The sequence below is a fragment of the Delphinus delphis genome, chromosome X (genome assembly GCF_949987515.2).
Source record: "Delphinus delphis chromosome X, mDelDel1.2, whole genome shotgun sequence".
Lineage (NCBI taxonomy): Eukaryota > Metazoa > Chordata > Mammalia > Artiodactyla > Delphinidae > Delphinus > Delphinus delphis.
In genome coordinates, this window is record NC_082704.1 from 113,479,856 (window position 1) to 113,507,824 (window position 27,969).

Consider the following 27,969-nt stretch of genomic DNA (forward strand, 5'->3'; position numbering starts at 1 on the left):
TACAGATTAAAGAACTTTCATTTTCCACAGATACCACTCAGAAATCCCAATCCTGAAGAAATTTCTTTTCCTATTTCTGTTAAACTCAGTATTTTGTGAATCCTTAAGTCCTTATTTCCAAATCTCAAGTTGCCAAATGCCACATACTCGGAAACTCGAGATCTCCAGTACATCAATGGAGAGGAGGTTACCAAGAAAATAAAAATCTTATAAGGAAGTATGAGAGCATCTTTTCTTTTTTATGATCTGAAACCTAAGAATGATATTTTGTCTTAAGCTTTTTATTTATTTTTTTGGCCATGCAGGGTATCTTAATTCTCCAACCAGGGATCGAACCTAGGCCCCTGGCAGTGAGAGCGTGGAGTCCTAAGCACTGGACCACCAGGGAAGTCCCTAATTTTTTTTTCAAGCAAGTTTCTCTGACCACGCTTTTTTACCAGAATTGCTTTAACACCAGGCATATTCAGTAGCAACGAACTCTGTAACACTGTAAAAAAGACGAACATCCTAATGGAAAACTATGGGGTAGGAGGGAGGGGAAAAAATTGACTCCACCCTTTAGTACTTTAAGAAAGTGAATTTTAAAGTAAAAAAGCTATTCGGCTATTAACATGTAAAAAATCTAACAATTATTAATAATTTGGGGCAAACAACCAAACTTAATACCCATTAAATACGGAAAAATGTGTTTGGCTTAGCCAATATGTGCAGAGATGAATAAACACATAAAATTTACCAAACCGGCAAAGGTTACAGTAATTTGGTGCAGGAACAGCAAAATTTACTGTTGACGGTAAAGTGTTTTGTAGTCTTTATGGAGGGCAATCTGGAAAGACTTCTGTATTCATATTTCTTGATGTAATTTATCCTAGGGAAATGACCAGTAATGTATGAAAGTATTTAAGGAAATCCACCACAGGATTGTTTATAGCACAGGATTCTTTAATAGTTCAAAACTTAAAATAACTTAAAAATCCAACAATAGGGATACTGTTAAATTGTTAGATCCAAACTATGCAGCGAGTGAAAATAACAGTAACACTAGGGCTTGATGAAATAGGACAATGTTTGGTGTGAAAAAAAGCATATTCAACTGCAGACATATATGTTATCTTTGTGTAAAAAAAATGTGTACACACCCATACACCCATAAGAGAAAAAAAAGACTTAAAGCAATGCTCCAGTGTTAATTGGTTTTATGTTTTGTTTCGTTTTTTTTGCGGTACGCGGGCCTCTCACTGCTGTGGCCTCTCCCGTTGCGGAGCACAGGCTGCGGAGCACAGGCTCCGACGCGCAGGCTCAGCGGCCATGGCTCACGGGCCCAGCCACTCCACGGCATGTGGGATCTTCCCGGACCGGGGCACGAACCCGCGTCCCCTGCATCGGCAGGCGGGCTCTCAACCACTGCGCCACCAGGAAAGCCCAACCGGTTATATTTACGGGTCAGGAGTATAAATAATTTTTGTGTTGTATACATTTTATGTTTTCTAGGTTTTCTATAGTAAGCACACAGATTACCGGAGAATAGAAGTATTTTAAAATAGGGTTCCAGGCTACATAGGCTTTTGCCAGACTTGCTAACCCACGTGAGCTGAGAGCCCTCTATCCAACTACGCAGCCGCCATAATAAAGGGTGTACAATCACTGAAGGACATGGTAAGTTTATTTGGATTTGGGGCTGTGCAGGGTTCAGTCTCGGCTCCCCGACGTCCTCCTGCCGCGGCTCCTGGACCTGGAGGAGCTCCGGCTGTGGCTGCGGCGGCTGCGGCTGCCCCGGCCACGGCTGCGGCCCCTTTTTCTTCCTCTGCTTCGGGAACTGTGCCTCTCCCGGCTTTTGGACGCGTGCTTGTGGGATTTCTTGCCCCCGTGGCTCCTCCTCCTCCTCCTCTCGGCCATCCCGTTCCTCTTGTAGGAGTGGGCCGGCCCGGGGCTCCTCCTCCTCCGCGGCCTACTGTAGTAGTCGTCGTGGCGGCCCGGCCGCTCTCTCCTCTCTGAGTTCTTACTGAAGCAGGAGCCAGTCCGATCCGGAGACAGGTACATGTCTCGATTCGCTTCCCAAAATTCATTGTTGGGATTTCTGAACACGTGAAGAAAGTTGCAGTGTTTCCCTCTTGGACACTGCTGTATTTCAAATAAACCTGGAGGGGCACAGTGAAGAAACGGCATTTACTGCTCGCACTTCATCCTTTTCAGAAGGTACATTTCTGATGTTCGCTTGTGATAGGACTATTTTCTCCTTACGTACATTGATGTCATAGTTTGGTTCCCCGAATTTCAAAAATATTCAATGCTCTAACAAAGGGCACTGTGAAAAGTAACAGATAAGAACTTTTAATTAACCAGAATGCCCTGTTCCCCTACTGGATTATGGTGTGGAGTGCAACCGAACCAATGGCGACCACATTATTTTTTCTAGGCTTTTACCATCCTGCTGACAATGTAGATCCCTAATTAACAGTGAAGAACCAGCCCTGGGAGTCCCCCTGGCAACATGCTTTGAGGGCACGGTGGTGGGAGGACCAAACCACTGACCAAAAGAAAGAGCCTATCGTAAGTAGAAGATCCTGTATTTTCTTATACTTCAAGAAGATGATAAACACTGGCCTAATGCTTTAAATTTACCAGGTGCTTTTAACATGGAAGATTTTTGTCAAAGGTGAAATCTACTTGAACAATTTAGAGATCTTTTGGGGATTTTCAAACTTTTTTAAAAGCGGTGAATTCCCTAAATATGTAAAAGAGTTAAAAGTGAAATACCTCCATACCACACACTATATACAAAAAGTCAGTCAAAATGGATCAGAGTCCTAAACGTAAGCTATGAAACTATAAGACTCTTTGAGGAAAACATACAAGTAAATCTTCGTGACACGGGCTAAGCAATGGATTCTTAGATATGACACCAAAAGCACAAGCAAAAAAAGAAAAAAAATAGAAAAATTGGACTTCCTCAAAATTAAAAATTTTTGTGCTTCAGAGGACAACATCAGCGTGAAAAGACAATCCACATGATGGGAGAAAATAGTTGCAAATCATATCTGCGATAAGGGACCTGTCTGTAGAATATATCAAGAACTCTTACAACTCAATAAGACATATAACCTAATGAAAAATGGGCAAAGCATCTGAACAGACATCTGTCCAAAGATGATATACAGTGGCCAATAATCCAATAATAAGGACACGACAAAATGCTCATTAGTTACTAGGAAAAAATAAAGCTGTTATTTAAAAAATAACAAGTGAAATAAATAGTTTCCTGCTTTGGGGGAGTCAAAGTCACACTCAGAAGCACCTCACTGAAATGGAGAAAACAGACCCATCTCTTTCAGCACCCCAGTCTTTAAATCAGGCATAATGGTTCTTCTGGTTTGCCAAAGCAAGGAATTCTAAATTCCTTTTTTTTCTTCCTTCAGATAAATGGTTTTTAAGTGAGAGCATCCATTAAGACCGGGTTGCCAAAGATTCAGACTTTATAAATTATAGATTTTGAAACAAGAGGTTTTAAGCAGGCGAGTATAAAGCAAAGCAACGCAAAGGGTAAGGGAAGTGGTCCCGTAAGGCATGGGCAGCTCCTCTCGTAGCTCCCGGAGCACTTCAACAAGAAATGGTTCGGCGAAGCCCATCTGATAGAAATCAAAACAGAATGAGCCCTTCAAAATTGCCAGCTACTCAAAGGACTGACTCATTTCCTGACTTGGCAGCCACTGTCTGATGAGTCAGCCTGACTGAATGTGCCCTGACCAGGTTCTACAGCTATAATCAATCTTTATGACACAAAAGCTTGTATTTCAATAAGGCAGGAAGTGTCATAGGTAATGTTTTAGGTGGCAAAGATGACAGAAGGTTCATTAGGGATAAAGATGGGAAAAAACCCAGCTCAAGTGAGGAGCCAATGAATAGAAAACACTTCTGAGACTGCAATCAGGAGACGGCGTCCCTGATAGACACAACTTCTCAGGCTTCCTGCAGAGCCCAGGACTTCGAGCACCGACTCTGTCACCTATACATTGTGACCCCAGTCACCTCATCCATAAAGTGACCCACAAGGTCGGTTACAGGTCTAAACTGTGATGTACTTTACATAATGATCTCTGCTCATCTACCAGGTGAGGCAAAAGCTATGCTTCACACCTTTAAAAGGTTGGTTTTTTTCCTAAAACTATTCTTTATATGACAGTGGAACAGTGGGGAAAAAAGTCACGTATTTTACCACAAATTGCCATTTTCCATCGGGTCACTGGGCAGAATTCGCACTGAAGCTGTCTTCCCGCGTACCACCGTCCATTAAACAGAGAAAAGGCTGCTTGGCATTCTTCTTCCCTTGAAACCACAAATTAAAGGATGCACTTTAGAGTAACTTTCTAATATGCAGATTAACCCTACTGTTAATTAACCCTTGTATTTGTTTACTGTAGGACCACCTAGTTCACTGCCTTTGTGCTACCTAGGGAGTCCTTATTACAGCATTCAAGGTCCTGAAGCTCACTTTATTCAGGAACCGTTTTGTTTTTTAGTTTTTTTTACTAACCCTCCCAGAGGTTTTGATGCAAGGAAATCTACTTGAGTCAAAGCTTCTTAAACCAAAAGATTGGACCATTAAAAATGCAGAAGTGTTTTCCATTGTCACTGCCTGTTCCTTCTCAGCTCAGATCGCTGTCCTTCCTATTATTCAATACAATGGTTAATTTATCCCATTAGCCATGGCAGCACAGGCAAACAGCAAGACGAGCAGAAACAACACACTAACTGCTTGCTCTCTTAGCGGGCCAAATGCACACTGAAATTATTTGGGGCTTTTATTTGGGGTTCTCTATTCTAGTTATCCCTTTTCAGTTTGTGTTTTAATTTTAAAATTATATAAGTAAAAAATTAACTATAATGCAAAAAATTAAAAACTCTCTATACGAAAAATGAAATACAAATATATAGTTTTCTAATCCTTTCCATATTTCTAGGTCAGCTCTTAATATTTACATTTTTAAAAATACCATGCATATGAAAGGTATATATTCAGTGGAAAAATCCCAGATGTCAATGTAATCACAACACTATATTGTGACAAATGTGAAGATGTTTATGTTTAGAATACTTACGATTGATATTGAACATACACATTGCCCCTCAGATGAGGTTCCAAGTTGCAGCTGACCTAAGGAGCAATGAAGAATTCCATCATTAGAAAACAAACAAAAAAGGCAAAAACCTAAGGAAAAGAAGCCCTCCAGTCATCAAACGCATTTTTTGTCCAGGCCAACATTACCAAAAGTTGTTATCAATCAAAGATTCCAAAATTAAGATACTACCCCACTCTTACGTCTATTTAAGGCATACTTCAGCAGACGGTAGTGTTGCAGGCCCCAATTACCTGATCCCTGTTGATCCTGATTCTTTTTTGTCCAAAGATATGAAATGCTTCACACATGCATAAAAATACAGAGACTATTTTAAAAAAAGAAAAAAAATACAGAGACTAGAAATCAGCCCCTATATACACCACCCAGATTTAACACTAACATTTTCCATTTTTGACTGAGAATGTTTAAATACATAAAACGTGAAAGACCCAGTTGAAGCCCTTTCATCCTATTCTTCTCCCTCCTCCATCACATAGGTGGAACACTATCCTGAGGTTGGGTATAACCTTCACATTCCAAACACACACACACACACACCCCTATCTACACAGACACAATACCCACAGCCATACATACACACAGACAGGCATATACACATATATCATATGTGTGCCATAAAATATATACATATATTATGTACAGACATACAAAGAAGTGTGTGTCTGTTATGTACGTATGGGTATACACATATTTATGTACATATATGCTAAGAAGCACGTATATATATTGATAAACAATATACAGTATGGCTTTGTACATTTTAAAATTTTATATAAATAATATTTATTTCACATCCTTTTTTCAAGATGTAATCATGTAAACTTAATGACTCATTTTAAACTACTAAATACTGGCTATATCAAATTATCAAATATATTTATCCACTCCTCTAATGATGCATATCCAAGGTGCTTCCAATTTTTCATCAACAAACAGCGATGCAGTCAGCATGCCTGAACACCTCTCTGGGCGGTAGGACTTTGTCTAGTGTGCATGACCGGAAGTAGTATGCTGATTTGTAGGTTCCATGTACTTTCAACCTCACTAGGTACTGACAAACTGCTCTCTAAAGTGGTTTTACTAATTTACACAACGTCACCCATGCTTGATATTAGAATTCATAATTTTTTTCCCGATGGGTATGAATAACATCTCATTTTAATATGCACTGTTCCCATTACTTGTGAGGGTGAACATTGACCATTTGTCTTAAAAAATGACAAATCTGATTTCGTTTTACATAACGGTATAAAAAGGTCCTTAGGGCTTCCCTGGTGGCGCAGTGGTTGAGAGTCCGCCTGCCGATGCAGGGGACACGGGCTCGTGCCCCGGTCCGGGAAGATCCCACATGCCGTGGAGCGGCTGGGCCTGTGAGCCATGGCCGCTGAGCCTGCGCGTCGGAGCCTGTGCTCTGCAACGGGAGAAGCCACAACAGTGAGAGGCCCGCGTACCGCAAAAAAAAAAAAAAAAAGTCCTCAAATACTCATACTAATGTTTAGCATTTCTTTTCAAAATGAATCTATCGATATAATTTTACAACTTAGTTGCAGAGTATTTTTATTAGAGCATCCCAAGAGAGGCAGGATGCGTACTGACTGACACTACTGACTGACACCATCCTTAGAAGAAAGACTGGGGGGGTTTACCTAGTGGCGCAGTGGTTAAGAATCCGCCTGCCAAGGCAGGGGACACGGGTTCGAGCCCTGGTCCAGGAAGACCCCACATGCCGTGGAGCAACTAAGCCCGTGCGCCACAACGACTGAGCCTGAGCTCTAGAGCCCATGAGCCACAACTACTGAGCCCGCGCACCTAGAGCCCGTGCTCCACAACAAGAGAAGGCACTGCAACAGAAGCCCACGCGCCGCAACGAAGAGTAGCCCCCGCTCACTGCAACTAGAGAAAGCCTGTATGCAGCAACAAAGGCCAATGCAGCCAAAAATAAAATAAATAAATAGATAAATTTATTTAAAAAAAAGAAAAAAAAGGAAGACTGGGGACTTTCCTGGTGGGCCAGTGGTTAAGACTTCACCTTCCGCCTTCCAATGCAGGGGGTGCGGGTTTGATCCCTAGTCAGGGAGTCGGGGAGCTAATATCCCACATGCTTCTCGAAATCTTTAAAAAAAAAAAAAGAGAGAGAGAGAGAGAAGGAAGACTGAAAGGCCCCAGGAGGCCACGTGAGCCGCACCAGGGCCCTTAGAGATCATTTAAGCCAGTGGTTCCCAAAGACCCGTTATTAATTTTCCATGATGAATTTGATGTTTTGGAAATTTTTCTACTAAAAGTTTATTAAACAGCTTTCCATTTATAACTGCCAACGTGATTAGCATGAGCCTGGCTGACAGAATTCTCAACAAAAGAAAAAAAAAACTCCACGGTTAGTAGGTACGGCCTGTTGCAGATAATGGGGGTGATTTCCATTAAGCAGCCTGAGGTGTTGAAAGCTCCAGCACTAACTTCCCAGAAGCGGTATGATGTAGGGACCCCATGCGGGAAAACACTGATGTAGTCCAGTCCTCGCCCTTCAGGGATGAGGAAAAGGCACAAAGAGGCAAAGAGCCCACGGCTAGTCAGCACACCAGCTCCTCAGCGGTGCTTCTCACGTGGCACCGAGTCGTGTGTGGCCAGGCACTTAGAAGTACTGTGAAGACGGGAAAGTGCATGCAACAGAAAGAAAAGGTAAAGGGGAAAGAGAAATTTTGAAAGAATTTTTTAAAATCTTGAAATCAGTAGTAAGAAGGATAGCCTTGAATTTCACGAGGGCCGCAGTTGCTCTGTTTCTTAGCTGTTCCAAATTTCCACTGTCATTTCCAGCTAGCAGAAAAAATTCACAGCTTTATTCCTATCTCTTTCCAAATTATGGGCCATTTCCCCCATCCTAACATAACAAAATCATTCAGGTTCGGATCTGATCAAATTGCAGACAGCAGGAGACTTCACTGTGCTAGGATTTGACCACTGGGCCCAGGAGCAGCAGCCATTACACCTGACTTCACGCTTGCTTTAAGGAATGTTTTAAAATAACTCTGTAATCTGAACACTTCTTTTACCCCCTATGCTGCATCACAAACCATGACTCTGGGAACACTATTTTCAGTATTGAGAGTATTCAGTGAATAAAAACAAAGTAAAAATAAAAAAGGAAAAGGAATCAAGGTTTATGTACTTAGGGAGCTCCAAAAGAAAGAACATGCAACTTGGGTGGAAGCTGCAGGCAGGCACCATCAACACAATACAGTAACAACAAATCAACCACCTCGGTAGGTGGAGTAAGTAGACGATTGTCACACTCTGCTCTCCTCGGCTCTAGGGGAGACCGACCACGGGAGGGAGGGCATTCCGCATCATATGCAGCCCCTAAGCGAACGCTTGGATACCTATTTGCAGAGGACCTTATGCAGAGAATTCACAGGCTGCAAAAGAATGGGACCATAAAGGTACTGAATGGATGAAATATCTTTTCCCATCAAAACCTCAGAACCCAGGAAATGTCATGCTAGTACCTGTTTAAGATTTCAAGTAGTACCTCAACCGTACTGGCAATGAGGTGGATGGAGAGAGAGAGAGAAAGAATTAACATTTCCTTCCAACATGGCGCCAGGCCCTCCACCACAGCGCACGTCCCACCCAGGCAGAGAGCCTGTGCCCTCGCTTTCCCATGCCATCTGGTGCTTCAGAAGGAGGCGAACCAGTCCCGTCCTCCACGCGCACTGCATGTGCCCACCTTGAACTGTATCACTTTCCCCACATTCTTGAACTCGGGGAGCACGTCGTCATAGAAGTCCAGGAACTGCTGGTAGGTTTCCTCTTCGCTGTACTCCAGACTTGCGTCGGGGTCATAGTCGTCCCTTCTGCACTGCTCCATCCCAAATGTCGTAAACATGCTTTTAATAAGAAGGGTGGGACTTGATGCCGGGAAATTGTGTTTACGTGAACACCTGCGTATGAAGGAAAAACTTCAGCATTCCAATGGTGAGAAATTACACATAAAAGGCTTGCTTTAAACTGTGAGATACTCAAGCAACTTAGCTGTTTCAACTGAACTGTAAGATGATAAACCCCATTCAGACTTTAAATTTCAACACTTAAAACTGTTCTAGGGCTTCCCTGGTGGCACAGTGGTTGAGAGTCCGCCTGCTGATGCAGGGGACACGGGTTCGTGCCCTGGTCCGGGAAGATCCCACATGCCGCGGAGCGGCTGGGCCCGTGAGCCGTGGCCACTGAGCCTGCGCGTCCGGAGCCTGTGCTCCGCAATGGGAGAGGCCACAACAGTGAGAGGCCCACGTACCGCAAAAAAAAAAAAAAAAACCAAACTGTTCTAAGGGCTTCCCTGGTGGTGCAGTGGTTAAGAATCCACCTGCCAATGCAGGGGACATGGGTTCGAGCCCTGGTCCGGGAAGATCCCACATGCCGTGGAGCAACTGAGCCCGTGCACCACAACTACTGAGCCTGCACTCTAGAGCCCACGAGCCACAACTACTGAAGCTCGCACGTCAAGAGCCCGAGTTCTGCAACAAGAGAAGCCACCGCAATGAGAAGCCCGTGCACCGCAACGAAGAGTAGCCCCCGCTCGCCGCTACTAGAGAAGGCCCGCAGCCAAAAATAAATAAATTTATTTAAAAAAATAGTATCCAGCATTAAAAAAAAAAACTGTTCTAAAACTGACCAATATATTGGGTCTCATTAAAATGTAAGGTTGGGAATTATTTCCAAGTTCAGATGCCATTCAGCTGCCTTTTACTGAAGTTCAGGAAGCCTTACACATGTGGAAGCACCAGGAAAGAGATGCATGGGCATGACGGAGCGTGATGAAAGGCACACAGACACCGAGCATGGGACTCCGGACAAGGTGAGAACAGTGCAATCCTGGTTCCATACAATCGCCAACAAACCCGACACTTAGAGAAAAGGGTATTCTGAGAGTTTCAGCTAAATGGATCGCATTTCATAGTTTTCATGGCATTTTTATATTCTTTTTCTGATCCTTGCAAACTGTTAGGACAGCCAGGGCTAGTATTTTCTCCACTTTGAAAGAAAGAAAGTGAGGCCTAGAGAAGCACACGTACCCAGGTCACATGGCTGGGGAGAGAAGATCCCAGAGATCCGAGCTTATCGACAGTCTACTGCCTGTGTTATATGATGTGCTAAATGTAAGGAATTTCTCTTTAATGAAGGTTAACCATTGTGAAGAACAATTTTCTTTTCATAGCTTAAACTGGACCGGGTTGTAACTGAGTAATTTTTAAAAAAAATCTTTTATATGAGTTTACTTTCTTATTTACTTCCTTCTCCTCAAGTAAAATGAAGGAAAAAAATGCAGTTTAGGATTCCAAATCATCAAAATTTTCCTGATTAAATTTCTAGTTTAAAAATTAGTTAAAACAAGAACTTTAGAAAAAAAATCCCCAGAACTTTGGAAGAAAAAAAGTTGAAAAACAAGGCAGGTGTTAGAAAAAAAAAATGGCCCTGAAATGAATAAATGTTTAACTCATGCTTACTTTCCAGTGTCTGTAACATACATCTCTGTACACCTAGTGAGACAATGCACACAGAATGCCCCGCATACACCATGCCCAGCTCAGAAATGGGCAATCTGTGTTCATTAAAGTGAAATTTTCTATTTTTCAAAGGACCCTCCTAGATTATTCAGTCAGAGACCTTGTAATGAGATCCATCTTCCCAAGGACAAATACCCACAGAAAAAAGAACGAGGATTCAACCTGGTTGGCAGCGTTAGCAGAATCAGAATTTTACAAGTATGGAGCACATACAGAATTAAATGAGAAACCAATTTAACAAGGTTAAAATTCTCATGGGATTATCATAACTGAATGAACTTGGCTCTATAGTACCCAGGATGTCAAATGAACATTTGTGAGTTTTGGAACAGCCCCAAAGTCCCCATCTAGGGAAAAATCCCACTTGGCCTAGAGATAGTCCATATAATCTGAGCGTATTTAAGGCCAGCCCTATAGGTTCTACTGAAAAGTCAGCTAAGACAAGAGATATTTGGGAAGGCAGTCTAAAGTTGTGGTATCAAACCCATGTGATTCTCAGAATCACCTGGGAAGAACTGAGATTTCTCAGGTCCTGCCCTAGACCATCTGTTCAGACCTCCAAGAGTGGGGAACCCATGTTTTCAGAGTAACTCCCCACCTGGTCCTGAAGGTTAGCCATGTTTGGGGACTCCTGGTTTAGGCCATGCTATTTACTCAGATCCTTGAATCAAGTAAGACTGCCACAAAATCATGTAGCTGGACATTACCTTAACCAAAGGACAGCCAATAAATGGCATGGGTCTCCAAATGCCCCCTCAGGTAGAGCTAACTGACTATGCCTCTTTTTCTTTTTTCAGGGGAGCACTCCAGGCACCCACTACCTTTGTCCTTTATAGAATCAAGCTACATGCTAAAGGTAGGCTGTGATTATTTACTGAAGGTCTTTGTGAGAAATATTCTCATGAAAATTACATATGCAACTGTTAATAAAACACCTATCAAAGTTACTGTCCACCTTCCTACTCAATGTCTTTATACAGTATTCCACGGGAGAAATATTTAGACTCTGATGCCTGGAAAATCTTTGTCTTTCCAGAGATCCCACTCATTTCCTTTTTGGTAAGAACTACATAGCTCATTTCTGCCTGGGATGGATACAACTCCAAAGCCAAATGTATTGTACGTTCACAATAACTCACTTTCTTCTCCTTTCCTTGCTTTCAATTTCTTTTATTTTATTAAACTTAGTGTAGTAGATTGTGAGCCTTCTTTATTTTATTTTTCATAAATTTATTTATTTATTTATGGCTGTGCTGGGTCTTTGTTGCGGTGCGCTGGCTTCTCATTGCGGTGGCTTCTTTTGTTGCGGACCACGGGCTCTAGGCGCACAGGCTTCAGTAGTTGTGGCACGTGGGCTCAGTAGTTGTGGCTTGTGGGTTCTAGAGCTCAGGCTCAGTAGTTGTGGCACACGGGCTTAGTTGCTCCGCGGAATGTGGGACCCTCCCAGGCCAGGGATCGAACCCGTGTCCCCTGCATTGGCAGGCGGATTCTTAACCACTGTGCCACCAGGGAAGCCCTGTGAGCCTTCTTTAAATCACTTCTGGAAACAAGTGAGGTATAAATAACTACTCTGATTAATAAATTTTACTTTTCATCAGTGATTATGTTCTTTAAGGACCAAAAAATAAATAAAAATTGAACTCCCCTCAAAGCTGTGACTCCAAGTGCAAAAAGGTTCTAGAATCAAACTCGTACTAATTACAAAAACAAAGCAACCAAAGAAATGCTTAGCTTACGGGAGTGCTTGATGTTGTGACAGACCTTAACAGAAAAGAACAGTTGTATGATCTGGAGCAAGTCACTGGGGCTCTCTGTGAAAGGGGGGCAGTATCTTTGTTTGAAGGGATGGTGCTGGATTTTGTAATTGCTGGTTTCATGGAATCTTATTTCACAACTGATCACTTGAATCATGCAAATACCCAAATCGCTCTCATACTTTTTTCTGATAGTTGTGATGGTGAAATTTCACATGCCTGTGAATATATTAAGAAAGGTTCACAAACTAAGCTGACCACCGTCAATATTTCCTTGAAACGGCCCTCAGGGATGGGTTTTGAGAGCCTGACAGTCCATTCCCCTTTTCACAAATAAGTACTGTCAACTGATTTCCTGAAACCACTTAGGACATCTCCCCTTCTCTCACTTATGCCCAGCAGAAGACTCCAGAATCCGATGACCACAAGTCTTCACATTTAGGGAAATGTTAGAAACATATCATAATTGAGGACTCCTGCAGCTGGGAAACCTTACATACAATTTGGTTCAATCCCCCACCCCTACCCCACCCCCGCCAATGCAAAGGTGACTCACATTGAGTCTCAACTGTCTTTCAAAGCTAATTCACTGTACACTTTTTCTTTGGTGGGGGATGTTTTACATCAATCATTACTTTTTTTTTTTTTTTTTCGGTACGCGGGCCTCTCACTGTTGTGGCCTCTCCCGCCGCGGAGCATAGGCTCCGGACGCGCAGGCTCAGCGGCCATGGCTCACGGACCTAGCCGCTCCGCGGAATGTGGGATCTTCCCGGACCGGGGCACGAACCCGTGTTCCCTGCATTGGCAGGCAGACTCTCAACCACTGCACCACCAGGGAAGCCCCAATTATTACTATTTTGATGAAATTAAACATACATTTGGGAAACACTTCTAAGGATACGAAGGGGGGTAAAGTCTTTCTCCCCTCCTTAGTTCCCAGTTCCTCAAGAGGAGACTTTCACTATTGACCGGATCCTGTGAATCCTTTCACAGATATTCTGGGCATATACAATCCCAGCTATAAAATACAAGAGGAGTCACAAATACTACATTAGTGACTCTCAATCCTGGGCCCATCAGAAACACCTGAGCACATTTCAAAAATTAGGGTGCCCAAGTCTCAGAAACTCTGATTTAATCAATTTGAGGTAGGACATAATTTTTTTCAAGCTTTCTAAATGATTCTAGTGTGCATCCAGGGTTGAGAACCACTGTTCTTAAAAAATGTAAAATGACGTGAAGGCTTAAATTAAAAAAGAAAGAGAAAGCTAGAGAAGGTTCATATTTTCAAAGAAGGAAATAAAACAGCATGGATAATTTTATGAATAAAATAAACATGAGAGACAACATACAGTTTCTCATTAAATACATATGAATTTTCCTATTCATATCCCTTTTTATGATGAATAGGACACTAAGATATAATTAGATCTTTTCTTCTGCAGAATGAAAATAATTAGATTTTCCCTCAGATGGATTTACTCACCATTATGAATTATTTATCTACTTTAAGCTGTTCATTCATAAACAAGCCAAATTATAAAACTCACCATTGCCTGGCATACAGTTGGTATTTAAATATTTGCTAAATGAATGAAAACATCAACACTTAGTTTTCCACATGAATGTCTTGTTTTAAAATCATTGATCCAAAAGAGGGAGGGAAGCAGAGTGTCTCAGAGAATAAGGGCAACAGTAACGAAATGAAAATACGAGCAAACACTCAGAACTTGCCATGGGCCTGCCACGTTCTCCCTGCTTTCCCTGCATTCACTCACAACTGCCTTAGAAGAGGGGTACTGCTTTTTTTTTTTAATTTTATTTATTTATTTATTTAATTTAGTTATTTTTGGCTGTGTTGGGTCTTCGTTTCTGTGTGAGGGCTTTCTCCAGTTGCGGAGAGCAGGGGCCACCCCTCATCGTGGTGCGCGGGCCTCTCACTGTTGCGGCCTCTCTTGTTCCAGAGCACAAGCTCCAGACGCGCAGGCTCAGTAGTTGTGGCTCACGGGCCTAGTTGCTCCGTGGCATGTGGGATCTTCCCAGACGAGGGCTCGAACCCGTGCCCCCTGCATTGGCAGGCAGATTCTCAACCACTGCGCCACCAGGGAAGCCCGAGGGGTACTGCTTTTAATCCCCATTTTACAGGTGAGGGAACTAAGGCACAGAGGGCTTAAGTAACTTTCCCACCTTGACAGCCGCTAAAGCCAGATGTTGAACCTGGTGTCTGTTCCTGACTCAGAGCAGACTGAGAACACATATTAGAATTTTCCTCTACTCAACTCGGATCCTGTCTTTCACAGATATCCCTTTGGGCATGCCAGTTTTTTTTTTTTTTTTTTTTTTTTGCGGTACGTGGGCCTCTCGCTGTTGTGGCCTCTCCCGTTGCGGAGCACAGGCTCTGGACGCGGAGGCCCAGCGGCCATGGCTCACGGGCCCAGCAGCTCCGCAGCATGTGGGATCTTCCCGGACTGGGGCACGAACCCGCGCCCCCTGCATTGGCAGGCAGATTCTTAACCACTGCACCACCAGGGAAGCCCGGCATGCCAGTTTTTAAAGCCTCTTTTGTGTACAGTGTTTGCCATTCAAAAAGTAAAGCCAGGGCTTCCCTGGTGGCGCAGTGGTTGATAGTCCACCTGCTGATGCAGGGGATACGGGTTCATACCCCGGTCCGGGAAGATCCCACATGCCACGGAGCGGCTGGGTCCGTGAGCCATGGCCGCTGGGCCTGCGCGTCCGGAGCCTGTGCTCCGCAACGGGAGAGGCCACAACAGTGAGAGGCCCACGTAACACACACACAAAAAAAAAAAGTAAAGCCAGACTGCTCCAGTCTTTTGAAACAGATTATTTCCCCATCCCAGGTGTCCCATGTGGACTAATACAAGTGCAGAAAGGAAATAAAAGCAAAAGGTCTTCAGATAGCTGTGGGAGGAACGCAAAGGAAGCCCTGCCAGAGAACTGGACGAAGCCCACCCAGAGAAGAGGTATGGGGGTGTGGAGGAAGCAGGGGATGCTCAGCTGGGGGAACCGGAGCAGCAGCAAGAATGCAGCAGATGCCTATGAACATTTCAAACTCCAGCCCGTGCCAACTCAAAAACCTCAACATTTCGAGTCACTTAACTCTGACACAATAAAGCAAAATTGGTTACCTATCTCCGAATCTGCAAGCTCCTGTTTTACTGTAGAATGGACAATTAGCTCGATCTTTTTCCATTATCCTCAATTCCATGGGTGGTTCTGGGTTTTGCCATGTGGTGCCATTTTCCAACTGTTAAAAATAACCATGACTTTACTTGGTGTTAAAAATCCATGAAGAAGTAAATGTTTAAAAGGTATTCGAAATATTTGGGTCAAAAATAAAAACAGATTCATGTAAGAATATACACATTCAAGTTGTATCACACAATCTAGACTCTACAAACAACTGTCGTGAGACAGGGTCTATATGTCTCTCCTGGCTCCCAGTCACTGCCCATCATCAGGCATCGATATGGCTACCAGGAGCAGTCACCAAAGTTTCCCTTCGGTCCATCTATTCCTAAAAGGGTTGAAGGACTTCTTAGGGAACCACCCCCTGAGACCAATCTAAGTTACTGTGAATCAAGTTAAACCATCCATCTGGGCGTAAGTGTGTGTGATGCTGGTTACACACACTTTAAGGACTATAAACAAGTCCAGTCCACCAGGGTGATCTTTGCTTTTGTTCATCAGTTCAATTTTGTTGTTGCTGCGGTACAAAGCACAGAGCCACGCAGGTGATTCCCACATTCAGACAGGATCTAAGTAGCTTACCACGAAATTAACATTATTGGAAATATTGTTTTTAAAGAAATGTTCATCGGTCTCAAGTTCTTAATGAAAGGTTTTGAAAATACCTCATTTTCAGCCTGCTCCAGCATCTTCTGCACAGCTTCCTACAAATGGTGCAAACATAGGACTAATGAAAACCTCAAAGTCAGGTAAGTCACATCTGGTTTCTCTGGTTAAGAATCTCATGTGTCACAATTTTAAAAAAAACTTATGCACACAAAAGGCTTCAGGTTCTAATTTGCTTTCTACAGCACAGATCTTCTGAAAAGCTTTCAAAAGACATATAGCTGAGAATCTTCATTCAACTAGGACATTTAACAGCACACATTGCAAAACACAGTCTTCTAATAATTTCAGTAAGAGTAGTATTTAGTAGATTTGAACATATATTCCACATTCTAGTTTTTAAGATGAAGTATTAGTGAATATCATAAAAGACAATGCTAGCTGAAACATCACAGACATTTAACAGACGCTACATTATGACATGAACAGCAGCAACTGGGATTGATAAAAAATCTCAAACTTTCCGATAAGGCAAAGTCAGTCCTGAAATATGCCAGTAAATTTTGACCTCCTTGGCATTTAAATAAGTTTTAAATTATGTTCGACAGACTTCTCTTCCCTAGCTCCTTAAAGCATTACATAGAAGACTCATATGTCTAGCTGCTTACTTGATTAACTCTGCCTGGCCATGTAAGGGTCCTCAGTAACTTAACGTGCTCAAAACGAACCTCACTCTTGCCTACCCCTCGCCCATCTAAATGCCCATCTCAGTAAACGGTGTTGCCATCTGACCACCTGCTCAAACTAAAAAGCTAAAAGTATGACTTGAATTCCCTTCCCGGTCCATTCAGCCTACCAGCTAGAGTTCCGTTGACTGTGCCACGACTCACCCCAAATCTCTGTACTTCTCTGTATTAAGCACTACTGTCATCCAAACCACCATCATGTCCTGTCTGGAACAGCAGCCTTCTAACTGGTCACCATATATCCACTCTTGCCTCCTTGGTCACCACTCCCCACCCCCATCCCCCATTCTTTATACAAAAGTCAGAATGATCTGTTAAAAGTAACGATAAATTAGATGAAGTCAATCCCTGATTAAAAACCCTTTAATGGCTTCCCATGACACTTTAGGTAAAATCCAAACTCGTCCTTCCCACCCAGGAGGCCTTACATGAATGACCCTGCCTACCCTCCTGACTTTCTCCCCACCCCTGCTGCTCTTTCCTTTGGTCTCTAGGATTCAGGCACCCTGACCTCCTTTCAGCTCCACGCTCAGGGCGTCCCCCCTCTGCCTGGAGCCCTTCTCTCTGAGATCTCTGCATTCAGGCGTCAGCTCACACGTCGGCTTCTCCTTGGAGAAGTCTTCCTTGACAGGCAATCGAAAGAAGTACTTTCCTACCCCAATCACTCTGTCACATGACATTCTGCCTTATTTCTTTTTTTTCCTAATGCTTTATTCCTTTATACCGCTTAACATTACCTCAGAGCACTTCAAATGACCTTTTTTGCTTGCTTATATTCAGTTCCGCCATCTAGAAACCGAACTCAATGAGTACAGATCTTTTTCGCTGCCCTATCTCCAACCCCTAGAGAAGCATCTAGTTTACAGGAGAAACAAAGAATGCAGATCCCTTTATATATGCTTAGAATCGACTTCATTTTACCCACTTCTCCTTAATGTCTCACCAGACTTCCTTTGAAACAAAAGCGTTAGCTTTTATCTGGTGCCAGAAAGACCTCAGTTGAAGAACATTCCACTGTTAAAATGGGAATTTATTACACTCTACTAAAAAAATAACAAGCTCCAAACAACTTTCCTGCCCCCTAAAAACTTAGCATGATCTCGCCTCATCTGGAAAGCAGTACTCAAATAAGGGTGTTTAAAATTTGCACTGGAATTAACTGATGGCCTGAGACAAAAGAAACAAAGGTTGCTTCTACCCCATCATGACCAGGATGTAAACAAATGCATTTTCCCCCGTAATCTGGTGATTACCCAATTTTATGTGCTATTCATACATAGCATTATCACAGAAAAGATACATCCTGATGAATCAGTCAAGGAAAGATGAGCTGTGATATCTTTGAAATAAATACACTGTTAAGGAACAGCAGCAAAATAGACCAAAGCAATCTTTAAAAACAATCCTGGAAGATATAGAGGATATATACATATACCTTATAGATTCTTTTTTTGTGTGTGAGCAACTATAGGTTAGCTACAATTGCCTTTATAGCACAAGTTAGAAAGGAAGTCAAGATTTAATAACAAAAAATATTTCCTCATCCCTCAATATTTGAGTCTGATTTCTTTCAATCTATTAGTTCTTGCTGACACGTCCAAAGCAGTGAAGTCTCTTATGAATCAAACAAAGGTGGAAACTATATAAAATAGTATTCTCTAAGTAAGTCAACCCATATACAGCAAAACCTCCGAAGAACACCATTTGCTCTAGAGTGGTACAAAGTGTAAGGCAGGGGCCAGCTGCCGGTTTTTAATCAATACAACAATAAGGTTTTATTAGAACATGTCAACACCCTTCATTTTCGTGTTACCTATGGCTGCTTTCACGGGACACTGGCAGAGTTGGACATTTTCAACAAAGACCATACAGATCATAAAGCCTAAAATGTTTACTCTGGCTCTTTACAGAAAAAGTTGGCCAATCCCTGGTATAGAGAGTAAGATCGGCAGAGATGAAGAAAAACCTTCATTTAAGGCATCTGCCACAGCACCCACCCAAAGAAGAGCATCATAAGGAAACGCTAGTGTATATCCAAACTAAAAACATGACTCTAAAGAAAAAATCAAGTCCAAACCTGACATGCCTATAGCTTATCCTTCAAGCCTATCACCCGCCCCATCCGCTCACTAAGAGGATACGCAGTGCATCTATCCTCCTGTGACTGGAATCACCTCTCTTTCCTTCTTCTCCTGTAGCTTCTGCTGCTCTTCTTCTCTCTCTTTTCTCTGCTGTTCTTCCCATTCTTCCTTTAACTTTCTCTTTACAGAGGAAAAAAGAAAGAAGAAAGGTAATTATTTTTCAGACTCACTTTTTTACAACATTTCACATATGGGGCAAATAAATGAAAAACTTTAACACTGGTAAAATGGATAATATCCGATTTTTAAAGTTCAAGGTATGTAACTCAATGAGAGTCGTTTTGGTTAACTGGTTATCTGATTAATACCATACCTCTTGCTCTTCCTGCCGTTTTCTAGCTGCCTCTTCCTTTTCCTTCTTTATTCTGAATTCTTCTTGCGCCTTCTGCTCCCGCAGCAACCACTCCTCATGTAATTTTTGCCTATTGATGTAACGATGTGATCAGATAAAAGAAATGGGCACTAATCTACAAATACATCCACACACATATATGATAGCAAATGGGATTTTGGGAATGACGAAAGTATCATGAGAGATATTTTCTAGAAAGCAGTTAAGTGGAGGTAAGAGGATCAAGAGATGAGTAGTGATATTGGAAAAGCACTACATTTTAGCATATCCTCCTAGAGGGTGACAGCATAAAATCACTACTTCTACATTTCCTATCTGTAATATCTTTACACAAAACAATGACACTCTAGCTTTCCCTTTAGGTTGACCACAGTGATGTGTAGGTGCCAATAAAGTGAGTAACATCCAGCTTTTCACATTCAGGAAGTATTACCCTTCCTGTTCTATGCATTTTGAAAGTGCCCGTCGCAGGATTGCAGCATGATAAAAACCTGACATCTCCTGCTGTAAACCCTTGGACTGCTACTCTTTACAGCTGAGAGACTCCTGTGGTTTGCCCCAAGCACCTAACTGCTGAGAGAAGAAAAATAGAACTACATCGTGATCGTGTCTTTAAAATAAAGAAAGATACAGGTTGTAAGAAAAGATGACAAAGAGTTACAAAAACAGATTAGTGGGTGTCTAGTTTATTTTTAGAAATGACCAATTATAAAGAGTGATCTTATCTTAAAATGGTGTCTCAGATATCCAATACCACAAGTTTCCAACTTAAAGATGGGTTATATTTCAAAAGTTTATTAGCCGATTAAGTGTTTAAAACCTAGACTGCATTTTCCCACTGAATTTGTAAAAGGAAAATGAAATATGAGAAACTGTTCTATATTACTTCAGGGACATTAGCAGTTAAATAAGGTTTTATGTCTAGTCTGGGGACCCAACCACAATTTCAAATACTTGATGGGAAAAAGTATTCCATTTCCAACTACAGATTCCAGGAACCCATCTTTTAGCCATAGTAGACACTGGCATGTTGCATGTGTCAACGTTCCTGTGTATGTCATAGAGTATATGTAAATGTTTCAGTGTGCAGAACTCTGATTCATGAACCTTTTGAGGAAGATATTCATTGTAAATAAACTGAACCAAAGTGTATATATATTTAAGACCACAAAAGAGTAAAATATTACAAACTTTAAAACTTAGTAACTTGGATATAATACTGAGAACTCTAGAACTCTGGGCACATAACTCTGTCAACCCCCTGCACTAAGAGACTTGAGCAAACTCTAGCATGCCTTTTAGCAGCATAAGGCTGTGTCCCTAGGATGACCCCATCACCTCCCACCCCCCAAGACATTAAAATGCCTGCCTGAGAAAACTCAATGCTGCCTAGAAAATGGACTGTTTGCTCTGGCCAACACCTGATAATAGGCCTCTGCCTTCCCTCTCCTAGAGCATTACTCAAAAGGGCTCGTAATTATGAATATGTGTCTCTTACAGCTCATAAGGGTCTCTCTCAAGGGCCTGAGAGCCATTCCTGGGAAATGCAGTCATTAAGAAGGATGAGGCCTCTGGCTCCCAGTCTCTGTGGGAGGATAAAGCCCTAACTTCCCTAACTGCCCACTAACGAACACAGCTTCCTGGTCACCTTCACAGGGATCAACTCCTGGTACTGTTCACTTTCTTCATTCTCCCTTTTAAATGCCCAAATCGCCTCTACACAAACCAGAATGGAGCTCAGGTCTTCCCCTACTGTCGGGAGTTACTGAATAAAGTCTGTTCCTGCACTTTAATGTCCGGCTCTGTTTACCTTTGACACTATACACCTCCTTTTAAGTAGTACATAAAGCCATTCAGTATTTTCAAATAAGTTTCCTGCTTTTCAACAATAAAGTATTATGCAACTCGTATAGGAATAAACAAAAATCAAGGGAACACAAAGACATGTGTATGTGATTTAAAAGAAGCATCTAAGTAAATGGGAAAGCAAGAAAAATGACTTCCCTATTTCATGCTATACATATCATCTTTATCATTACAGAAATCTCTAGTAGTAAGAACAACCAGAGATATTACAGCACCTCCTATCTGCTCACACTACGTTAAGTGCTATACACTTACCACCTCATTAATCTCATTTAATCTCCCCAATTCTATGCTGTAGGTACTATGATTGATGGTTTTTTTTTTTTGGCTGCATCATGTGAGATCTTAGTTCTCCAACCAGGGATCGAACCCGTGCCCCCTGCAGTGGAAGCGTGGAGTCCTAACCACTAGACCACCAGGAAAGTCCCTGTTTATGTCCATATTTAAGGCGAGGAAATTGAAGCTTAGAGAGATTAAGCAACTTGAACACAGCTAGTAAGTAGCAGGGCCAGGACTGCAATGCAGATCTGGCTGAATCCAACTCCCTGTTCCCAATCATTACTACTTTTTTTTTATTTTTTCAGCATTTTCATATTTCCACCTATTTATGTGCTTATTTGGGTAACAGGAACTAATTACAAGAAAAGAAGCAACATTTCCAGTGAACACACTAAATAGCTAGACAGGACCTATAAAGTTTTTTCTCCTTTAAAAAATTATTTATTTATTTTTTATTGTGGCAAAGTATACATACCATAAAATTTACCATTTTAACCATTTAAGTGTACAGTCGAGTAGCATTAAGCAGATTCATATTATTGTGTACCACTTGGGGAATAAAAAACAAACTACCCCCTGAAAAATACCAAAAGAGAAAAAGAGCAGAATATTTTTGTCAACTTGGGATGGGGGCGGCCTTTTGAAATCAGACATCAAGGCTAGATATCATGATGAAATTGACGACATGGAGATCAAATTATGTGAGTAACACGATAAGCCAAGTTAGGACTGATGACAAATGAGAAAAATATACGTCACACACAGGACAGATAAAGGATTAATATCCTTAATCAAGTAATAACATTGCTTGCACAACAAACTTAAAAAAAATGAATCCCAAAAGAGAAAGGTGCAAGAACTAAGCAAGCTACAAATAGATAATATATAAAAAGATACTCAACCCTACTAATTAAGAAGTGTACATTTGAACTCTTCTCAATACTCTGTAATGGCCTATATGGAAAAATAATCTAAAAAAGAGTGAATATATGTATATGTATAACTGATACACTTTGCTATACAGCAGAAACACAACATTGTAAATCAACTATACTCTAATAAAAAAATTTTTTTAAATGTACATTTGAAACAATGAAATATGACTTTTCACTAAAGGAGTTTTAAGAACTGATAATGCCTAGTGTGAGTGAAGGTGTGGAGAGATGGGCACCTTGCTTCACTCTTGGAAAGGCTGCAAACTGCAATCTGGATGCCCTTTCTACCTGCCCATCTACCTTTTACGTGTACTTCTCCTCTAGGCATTTTCCTAAGGAAATAATAGGACAATTACCATGGATTTATAATCATGGATACTCACTGCAACTTTTTTATAATAGTAAAAAGCCTGAATGTAAAATAATAATAAATTAATAGTAAATAAGAGTAAATTAATAGTACATGGTAAGTGAATGTTATTTAATAGTAAATAACCTGAATGTCCATCAGTAGAGAACTATAAATTATGAATAGAAAATAAATTATGCCAGTCATACAATGGATACTGTGTTGCTATTGAAATGGTTGAATTAGATCTTTGCACCAACACCGAAATAAATGTCCTATATAGCGAAAAAAGCAATTTATAGAAAAATAGGTATAAATATCATCCCACAATAGAAATATACATATATACTACATCTACAGTTTCTTTCTTACCTTCTTATTGGGGCTATCTTTGGTGTGTTGAGTTTACTGAAGCCCTTTCACTGTTTACACTTCTTAATTATTTGGATTTTTTTTCAAAAACATTTACCAATGAGCAAAAAGAGTGAATAATACTTTTTTTTTTAAAGACAATATCTTTTTTCAGCCCATCAGCTAGCGGTTTAAACAGTTTATCCAGGGTATTTTATAAGACCTATTTTGTATAAGATTGTATAAAGAAGACCCGCCCTAGTTAGCAAAGATTTAGGATATTCAAGTAAAATAACTGGGTTCGCAGGAAGCGCTTCAATCAGTGCTGACCTCTCTCTCTCCAGCAGCCTCTCTTCTTCTCGTCGTTGTTCTTCAATAAAGGCATCCGCCGCTGTCTCCTCCTCCTCCTTCTGTGAGAGTCCTGAAGGAATGTCAGTGTTTTAGTACACTATCTGTATATTACAAAACCTTGGTCAATAATTCAGGGAAAAACTTACATACAATTTTTCGTCTTTACAATTATGGTACAAACCTGTTTTTAAAACTTTCTAATAATAAAGGGCCCCAATCGCCCAAATTGGAACAATGTGAACACTGAAAAGAACAATAATGGTAGTAGATAACACATTAAACTTAAAAAATTTATTGATGGTTCCATAGTGATACCCCAAAAGATGGTGAGGTGTGAGAGGGAACATCCACCTGTATAGAAGAATGGCAACTAAAAAATGTAGAAAGACTTAAGTAGAAAAGTCCTCACTTCTGCACCCCACTGTAGGAAGAGGATATTTATTTGGGAAGAGAATATTTATTTACACTATCTCAAAATATCAGCCCTCGGACGAGTACTAATTACAAAGGCAGGAACATCTTTTTCAATGGAGCCATCTGATTGGCAACACTTAGACCACACTTGCATCATTAGGAGTGGAACAACTTGACATGAGAGGCCCCCTGATGTATGCAATGAGAGCTATACAGCATCAGCTTTGTAGTATTTTGCTACAGAGTGTAACCTGAAGCCAATCAGAAGACAGACTAATCTAGAATGCAGAGCATTCCACAAGACAACTGGCTTGAGCTTTTCAAAATAATCAAACTTGAATTGGGAAAGTTTAAATATGGCCTGTATATATATTACTGAATTAATGTTCCTTTGTTTAGTATTATGGTCCTTATTCTTAAGAGATGCAGGCTGAAGTATTTAGGGGTAAGGGGTATGGATATGCAACTGATATGCAAAGGTTCAGAAAAAATTTGTACATATGGATCTATCTATATATAGAGAGAAAGTAAAGCAAAATGTTAACAATTGACAAATCTAGACGAAGGGTTCATGGATGTTTATTGAACCATTTTTTCAACTTTCTGTACATTGGAACATTTTCAAAATAAAAACATGGGGGCTTCCCTGGTGGCGCAGTGGTTGAGAGTCCGCCTGCTGATGCAGGTGACACGGGTTCGTGCCCCGATCTGGGAAGATCCCACATGCCGCGGAGCGGCTGGGCCCGTGAGCTGTGGCCGCTGAGCCTGCGTGTCCGGAGCCTGTGCTCCGCAACAGGAGAGACCACAAGAGTGAGAGGCCCGCGTACCGCAAAAAAATAAAAATAAAATGAAAACATGGGAAAATAAGTTTTAATATAATAAAAATTTATATCCTCTTCTACTCAGAATTTAAATGTGAGGGAAAAAAAGGAGGAAAACTGAAGTGATCTTAAGGAAATATAACAGAAGATCTCAGGCTAAAAGGAAAAAGATATTGTCTGTCACATATATTAAGTATAGGTCTAACCAAAGACTCACCCAGTCCTAGATAATCACCATACAGCTGACCCTTGAACAATGCAGTGGTTAATGGGCACTGGCCCTCCACGCAGTTGAAAATCCATGTATAACTTAGAGTCGGCTCTCCACATCCATGATTCCTCTGTATCTGTGGTTCTGCATCCTTGGATTCAACCAACTGCAGACCATGTAGTACAACAGTGTTTACTATTGAAAAAAATCCACATATAAGTGGACCTGAGCAGTTCAAAACCCATGTTGTTTAAGGGTCAAATGTATATCTAATTGTATTATACATGTAACTGTATATGGAATCATGCTACAATTTTACAACTTGCTTTTTATCCTTCATGTTGCCTTAATTTCTGATAATGCAGCTCGTTTCAGATTATTTAAAGTAGAACTGGGGGCTAAAGAGGCTACCTGTAATAGAGAGGTTGATACTCCAGAAATTTCTACTAATCACTTGCCAATTCACTCTTATAGCAATCCTTACAGAATACTTCTATATTCTAGCCTTCTGTAATGTTTGCCCATGCAACGTGTGCTACAACCCACAGCAGCATTTGGTAGACCACACTATTCATGAAGCACCACTAAGTAAAGAATTGTGAGTTGGAGTAGGCCAAAGCAGGAGCAGCCATCCAGAGACAAGCGCTTAGTCTTGGATCTGCCATTAGCCATATATAATCACGAGCAGACCAGTGAGCTGCATCCTTCAATTGACTAAACTGCCAAAGGACACATCCACCTGCCTATTCACAGAGGCTCACTCCAAATGCACTTTACAAAGTTAAAGGGGAATAAAAAATCAATGGAATATGTTGGATTTAAAATATGTAAAGAAAAAGAAGAGTTTTTAAAAGTGGGGGCATGTTACAAGAAAACAGGTTAACAAAGTAAGGAAGCTGAAAACTTCAAGGAGGCTGGGAAATCACTAAGGGCATCAATAACGTCAACCTAACCTGTTTTTCCTTTTATCCCTGATGCTTTATCCTGCCTCTAGTGGGCCAGTTTTGAACGAATAAAACAGAGATGCTAATACAGGCTGCAGGGCAACGCACTGCCCCTTCCATTCTAAGTATCCCAAGTAATGCTACTGAAACAGTTACAAGGTAACTCCAATGGTAAGTAAAACCTCCATGGCTATTTTCTCAAGGCTGGAGAATCCTGGTTCCTTGAGTCTGTGGACTTCAAGAATTGTCTAGGATAATTTAACAGGCATATTCTGGCTAATGTGTATGGTAACCATTATAACTCAGTACTCCTGCGTGATTTCAGTGCTTTCGTCTGCATTTATAACTACACTATACAACTTTACAACTAAGTTCATTAAACAGGTAGGTTTAATATACAAATGTTAGATTCTGCCATGAAGGCCAAATGACACCACCATCAGTACAGATGAAGGTTCCACAGTATTTTAATAGGAAAAAAAAGTGATAAATAACCACAGGGCAACAGTAGTAGTGGCATTCCAAACTCCACTCAGTACCACATTCACGTTGTGAGCATCTATTTCCCATCATCCCTAACACTACATTAATGTAGATATGGGGACTTCCCTGGCGGTCCAGTGGTTAAGACTCTGAGCTTCCACTGCAGGGGACTGGATGTATAATTGTATAATTTCACTTGGTTTTGTGATTTGTAAGTATATCGCTTTATAAGTCAAGTAAGTTTCACAACTAATTTTATGCATATATGTTTAAATAATGTCAACACGGGGTCTCTCATGTTAGTGAAATTTAAGAAAAACTTGCAAAGTGTCTAAAACTGTCGACTCCTGCTGGTTTTACAAAGAAAACTATTCACCGAATACTTACTACGTGCAAAGGCTGGGCCAGCTACTGTAATTCGTAATGCCTGCACCTGTAATATTAGATACTTCATAAATACCTAACACGTAATCAGTGGGTGATGATTCACCGTGACTTCCCCCCCACCCCTTGAGTACGTTAACATTGTTTCTGTCATGGGTCTAACACAACTTTTTGAGAGGCCGTGGCCACAGCAATTCTTTTTCGGATACGGTACTTGCTTTCCTTCTGACACTGGGGCCTCAGGACGGGAGTCGGGGGAGCAGTTGCATACACAGAAAACAGGATGAATCCATTACCTGAGTCTCTCAGTCGAGCGAGTTCCTGCCGACGTTTCTTTCGTTTCTCCTTCTTCAGGGCGGCCCTGTACTTTTTGTGGCTGGAAAAACAAGACACAAACACACTCCAGCGTCAGTGGCCGCACCTGCAACGGTGCCTGAGCTCCCCTCTCCTCCGCGCCCAATGACAGGAACTCGTTTGGGCGCTCGAAAGTGAAACCTTGCTTCCCGTGTTTTAATTACAGAGCATGCTTTTACCATCGCCTCGCCATCCCATGCGCAGACGGCAGGTCTTCTCCATCCCACCACCTGTACCCCTCCTCGCCTCCCTGAGTCCACAGACGCCCGCGGACAGTCCGGGGCGCGCCGAGGGAAGGGATCGAGCTGCCGCGGTGGCTTATCTGCTTGGCCCAGCTCCCTTTCTGCCTGCAAATCCTTCAACCCAGCCTCGGTCCGCTCCGTCCCCTTTTCTTGTCAGCTCACCTCCCCCAACCCAGCTCACCTCAGCTTCTCCGGAAACATCATTTTCTCGGACGCCGCCATTTTGCCAGCACCGCCACGCCCCGCAACGGTCGGCCGGAAGGGGCAGGCTTGAAGGCGTCCGCGGTCGCGCGCAGTCGCGGAGTCGCGGTCGCTGCGCGGCCTCTCGGGCTAGAGGGGCGGTAGCCTGTCTCCCCCTTGGCTGACCAAAGACGGACGACGGGAGGTAGGTAGCTCGTCTTCCAAAATCCTGCACAAGTAAATGTCTCCTTCTCGAAAAATCCTCTGGGCTCCTAACCCGTCTTGTAAGTACTTTTTCCCTCGTAG

At 41.8% G+C, this 27,969-nt stretch overlaps 2 protein-coding genes across 2 annotated transcripts in view; one reads left to right on the forward strand and one right to left on the reverse strand.

The window, feature by feature from the left end:
• Positions 1–930: 930 nt before the first annotated feature.
• On the reverse strand, positions 931–27,898 carry ZRSR2 (zinc finger CCCH-type, RNA binding motif and serine/arginine rich 2). The gene is made up of 11 exons (XM_060002134.1): positions 27,665–27,898; positions 27,184–27,263; positions 23,610–23,700; positions 19,461–19,569; positions 19,181–19,267; positions 16,320–16,358; positions 15,594–15,712; positions 8,860–9,073; positions 5,097–5,152; positions 4,214–4,323; positions 931–2,138 (listed from the first exon to the last, which is right to left on the reverse strand). Exons 1-11 carry the CDS (start codon positions 27,703–27,705, stop codon positions 1,690–1,692), a joined length of 1,395 nt encoding a protein of 464 aa, XP_059858117.1. The 5' UTR covers positions 27,706–27,898; the 3' UTR covers positions 931–1,689.
• The window catches only part of CLTRN (collectrin, amino acid transport regulator), a 79,657-nt gene continuing 79,460 nt past the window's right edge, over positions 27,773–27,969 (forward strand). Inside the window, exon 1 of the mRNA XM_060002135.1 lies at positions 27,773–27,868. The gene's annotated coding sequence lies outside the window, so the exon portion shown is untranslated. The remainder of the gene's footprint in view (positions 27,869–27,969) is intronic.

What these genes read in the sequence shown, in the direction of transcription:
- ZRSR2 (XM_060002134.1), bottom strand. Translation starts at nt 27,705, where the DNA reads ATGGCGGCGTCCGAGAAAATGATGTTTCCGGAGAAGCTGAG. An exon ending in AACGGCAGGAAGAGCAAGAG is followed by an intron (nt 19,268 to 19,460) that starts GTATGGTATTAA and finishes TCCTCTGTAAAG; the next exon opens with AGAAAGTTAAAGGAAGAATG. An exon ending in GCTTGCAGATTCGGAGATAG is followed by an intron (nt 9,074 to 15,593) that starts GTAACCAATTTT and finishes CTTCATACGCAG; the next exon opens with GTGTTCACGTAAACACAATT.